Here is a 798-nt window from a genome sequence, read left to right as displayed (position 1 = left end):
TAGATCAAGAAGTCTTGATGAGGCAAAGAGAATGTATTTTACAAGTACCCAAAAAAATACGAAGTCACTAAGCACACAAATCAAGCTTATTTATACAATGATAGAAACCACCTTGGGTGAGCCACAAAATAACGTACTAAAAAATCCGTCAACCAATGACGGTCAAGGATTTCCGAGCGGGAAATGTAAGCTGTCAGTCAACTAAGCGTCTCTTAGCACGGAAACACAAAATTCAAATTTTCAGAATAAAATTGCAAAATTAGGACCTTTTCGAAGTGAGTTCTGGAGATCTAACGTCCTCAACAATGTCTTAAATTAGCTGAAAAAACAACCATTAACATTGTGATTTAACTAGTAATCTACGTCATTCTACTAATTTATTTTGCAGCAAAACCAAACATAGTTCGACATATGTCATCTTATGATACAGACGTAGATTCTGGTGATCCAGTGTCATTGCACTGTAATGCAGATGGTATTCCACCACCATTTATATATTGGAGACGTACAGCTGGAGCAAGCAGTATTATACGCAATTTCGGTGCTGTGAAAAGTGTAAGTAATTAAAGCAAGATAATAATAATGTGAATTTAAATATTGAAACAATTTGTTGATTTTTCAAAAAACAATGCTGATATTCATATTCTTGTCAATGTTTTAAGTTGTCAAACTAAATAGAACTATCAGAAGGGTTTTTTTGTGGAGATTTAGTATTTTCATAGTTGAAAGTGTGAGTCAATTGAAGCTAGACCACCATGGAAAACCTGGAAGCACTGGACGGCTTATTGTGGGACTCCT

At 34.8% G+C, this 798-nt stretch overlaps 1 protein-coding gene across 1 annotated transcript; it reads left to right on the top strand.

The window, feature by feature from the left end:
* Positions 1–411: 411 nt before the first annotated feature.
* Smp_127870 (putative neurotrimin precursor (hNT)) lies at positions 412–567 on the top strand (the record flags this gene model as incomplete). The annotated part of the gene is made up of 1 exon (XM_018798614.1): positions 412–567. One exon carries the CDS (start codon positions 412–414, stop codon positions 565–567), a length of 156 nt encoding a protein of 51 aa, XP_018653538.1.
* Positions 568–798: the final 231 nt, after the last annotated feature.

Source organism: Schistosoma mansoni, chromosome 7 (genome assembly GCF_000237925.1).
Source record: "Schistosoma mansoni strain Puerto Rico chromosome 7, complete genome".
Lineage (NCBI taxonomy): Eukaryota > Metazoa > Platyhelminthes > Trematoda > Strigeidida > Schistosomatidae > Schistosoma > Schistosoma mansoni.
The sequence above is the reverse complement of the archived record's forward strand: the minus strand, read 5'-3'. Positions and strand labels throughout refer to the sequence as shown.